General features: G+C 54.4%; 1 protein-coding gene across 1 annotated transcript; it reads left to right on the forward strand.

Annotated features, from left to right (window-relative positions):
- Positions 1-1,859: 1,859 nt before the first annotated feature.
- On the forward strand, positions 1,860-2,588 carry Bhlha9 (basic helix-loop-helix family member a9). The gene has a single exon (XM_004635481.1). It carries the CDS (start codon positions 1,860-1,862, stop codon positions 2,586-2,588), a length of 729 nt encoding a protein of 242 aa, XP_004635538.1.
- The last annotated feature ends 841 nt before the right edge of the window (positions 2,589-3,429 follow it).

Genomic DNA, 3,429 nt, shown 5'->3' on the forward strand with positions numbered 1-3,429 from the left:
GCATTGTTCATTGAACTGATAATATGACAAGTGCTGTGTCATAAGATGGGGCTGCCCAAGGATGCTGGACTCCAAGAAAAGCCCCAGATGGATATTGCAAGCTAAGGCCCCCCCCCCAACTTCTGACTCAGTCCAGCTCTGGAGAAGGGGGAACCAAAGGGAGATAAGTAGAGAGCTGGGCCCATTCAAAACCCCGCCCCAACATATGAGAACTTGTTCTGTAATGTCATGTAACTTGGTAGTGTCCCAAATTTTCTGATCAAAGAGATTATGGGGCCAAAGAGGAAAGTGATTGATGATGTAGAGTGTGCCTAAGGAGAGTCACATGGAGAGAAAACATTCTCTCAGGCTTTCACAGAGAGCACATTGGCCAAGCAATGGCCGTGACATGGCTCATCCACATGGCTGACACTGACAAAAGTTCTACAATCTGAGGTACAGGATCTCAGGATAAATCCTGAGAGGATTTCACTGACCTTATCAGACTCAAAAGCTACAACTCTTGTTGCATAGGTCCAGCTTTACCTTGGTCTTAACCATCCAGCAGAAAAGTATAAAAATGAAATATAAGAAGTAAAGCCATGCTGTTATGTTGAGCTGTAGGGGACTCAAGTCAACAATTTCTGACATTGCTAGTCAAGCAGAAGACCCAATACTATTAAGGGCTACTGGACTCTTTTAGAACATTTTGCTGAGTTTACATACCTATAATATTCAAATAACGGAACTGAACAAAAAAAGGGTATACAGATGAATGTCCATTTTGTATCTGTGTATTCAAAATGGTGGGGCTGGTGAGATGGCTCAGTGGTCTAAAGCACCTACTTAGAACAAGCTTAGCAAAGCAAAGGGACCACGGTTCAATCCCCCAGCACCACATGCCAGCCAGCCCCGCCCCCTGGTGGGCTGAGCTGGCCACACACACACACACACACACACACACATAAATAAATAAAAAATTTTTAAAAAAACAAACAAAAAACAAAATGGTTAGGATAGATACATAGTTACATTCTCTTAATGAATAGAGGGATTTGTTCTAATAGTGTTTGTAAATAGGATATCAAGTCCGCATCTTGTACAGCAATTAACCACTAGGAAGAATGTATGCAATGCCATAATTATTGAAACTGTCCTACCAATTTGGTTTGAAACTGTCTCATTGCTATTTGTTTCTCAATAAAATTATGAAAACAAAAACAAAAACAACACCCACCCCAGAATCCCAGCCAGCCTCTAGCTGGTAGCTGAAAAGCTGGAAGCTCCATTCAACTACCTGCAGGGCTTTACAGGGTCTGTGGTATCCATCTGCCCCTCCCTTATTGATCCTTCTAGGATGGTCATACCTCAGTGACAGCTCTGTGGTTGCCCACAAGACTTGACAAAAAAGGTTCAGGTTTCCTAAAACACTTTCAACCTTCCATGGCCATACTTCGGTGAGCTTATCAGTTCCGCCTACCCGGAGGCCACATTTGACACTCTGTGATCCAAAGAATGTGGAATACAGCCACCCAAGAGGCCTCTGGTGTGAGGTAGAGCAAGTTCCCAGTAGCAATAGGAGTACTGCTCCGGGCGTGGCCAAACTGCCCAGCTGGTCCCATATGCAAGAATCTGCATGCTTCCTTCCTTGCTTGCTTGCTTCCTTCCTTCCTCTCAGTTCCTCCCTCACAAACCTACCTGGGGGCAGGTAATAAAGCTGGAGGAGGGAGATGGATGGATGGGGAGGGCGGGGAGCCACGTGGTGCCATAAAGCCCAGCTGGAGACCGCCTGCCGCCGCCCGTGCTGGGAGTGTCCAGCCTGCAGGAGCAAACGCCGGGGGTGGACCCACAGCCCAAGCACTGGAGTCCAGGAATAGGCCATGTTTCGTGGAGCATCAGGGCTGGGTCTCAGAGGCCTGAAGGGGGTCGAGGGCTCAGGGGAGGACTTGGGGGGTTCTTATCCGGAGGCAGTGAGGGATTTTGGGGTACTGAAGGAGAACGGCGCCCCCCGCGGGCTGGGAGAGGGAGAGGAGACGGCGGCCCGAAAGCGCGTCAGGCCCGTGCGCTCCAAGGCGCGGCGCATGGCTGCCAACGTGCGGGAGCGCAAGCGCATCCTGGACTACAACGAGGCCTTCAACGCGCTGCGGCGGGCGCTACGGCACGACCTGGGCGGCAAGAGGCTCTCCAAGATCGCCACGCTGCGCAGGGCTATCCACCGCATCACCGCGCTCTCGCTGGTCCTGCGCGCCAGCCCCGCGCCTCGCTGGCCCTGCGGCCACCTGGAGTGTCACGGCCAGGCAGCGCGCAGCAAGGGCGCGAGAGACGAGGGCTCCAGCCCCCCGCGCCCCGCACCGCTGTCCGCAGGGCCCAGCCTCCCGCACCCAGACGCCTGCAGCTCCTTGGCGCCGCCCGCGCTGCGCTGTGCCCCGTGCTCGGCGCACACGCACACGCACCTGGTGAGGCCCCGGGCGGTGGCCGAGGCTCCCTGCTTGGCCCCGGCCTCCGGGGAAAGCTGGCGCCGAAGTTCTGGGGCGCTGTCGGCTGGACCACTTCCCTGGCCGCGGGGCTATCTGCGAACCAGCCCTGGGCTGGGCTACCAGCACTCCTGACTCGGCCATCAAGCACGGGCAGACCTGGCAGCAGGATTACCTAAGGGAAGACTGCAGAAAGCCTCCTGGAAAGAGCAGAATGGAGTGGGCTGCGACCAAGGGGGAGAGGAGGCTGTTGTGGCGGTGGGAAGGGACTCTGGGGACTGCGGCCACATCTCCACATCCCTGTATGGGGGTGACATCTCAGAAAGCAGCAGGATCTTACTCCGTTTTAAGTTTGGACTTGTTGGACTCTGGAAAGTGGCCTATCAATTCCTCTGCCTCTGAGCTCTGTTTCCTGTAGCTGCTCTTGAATTGGGAACTTGTGCGGGAGTGTAGGTGGGCACCTGCTGTGGCCCATGGCAGTGTTGGGGCCCCCATCCTCTGCCTGTGCTGCTGCCCCAAATCTCGTCTGGGAGGGGCAGGCAGAAGGAGCCAAATAAAAAAGAAAACGGTCATCTCTGTCTGCTCCCATGACTCCCCTGGGCCCAGTGGCCCAAGGTGATGGGGCGTCCAAGGGCTGGAGGGTTATCCTTGAAAGATGGGCCAGGCCCTAAAACCCACAGGTAGGTAGCTGGGGCAGTGGTACAGGGTAAGACCTCAGGAGTGGCTGAGCGTAGAGACCGGATTAAGGGAAGAGAGACACCAGGAGACCACACCCCTCTCTGTGCAGCCTAGAGTGGGAGAAGGCATTGTCTGCAGACAGGCTAGAGACAGGGTCGGCCTCCTCTGTGGATCAGCCATGAAGCTGTTGCCTGCAGTGAGCCACAGCAGGGCCTACATGAAAGGAGAGACTGGTCAGGGAAGGAAGCTGAAGGCAGGGCCAAGCACTGAGGGTTAGGATCTCCTACTTAACCCCACT

Source organism: Octodon degus, unplaced genomic scaffold (genome assembly GCF_000260255.1).
Source record: "Octodon degus isolate 3935 unplaced genomic scaffold, OctDeg1.0 scaffold00072, whole genome shotgun sequence".
In the NCBI taxonomy this organism is placed as follows: Eukaryota; Metazoa; Chordata; class Mammalia; order Rodentia; family Octodontidae; genus Octodon; species Octodon degus.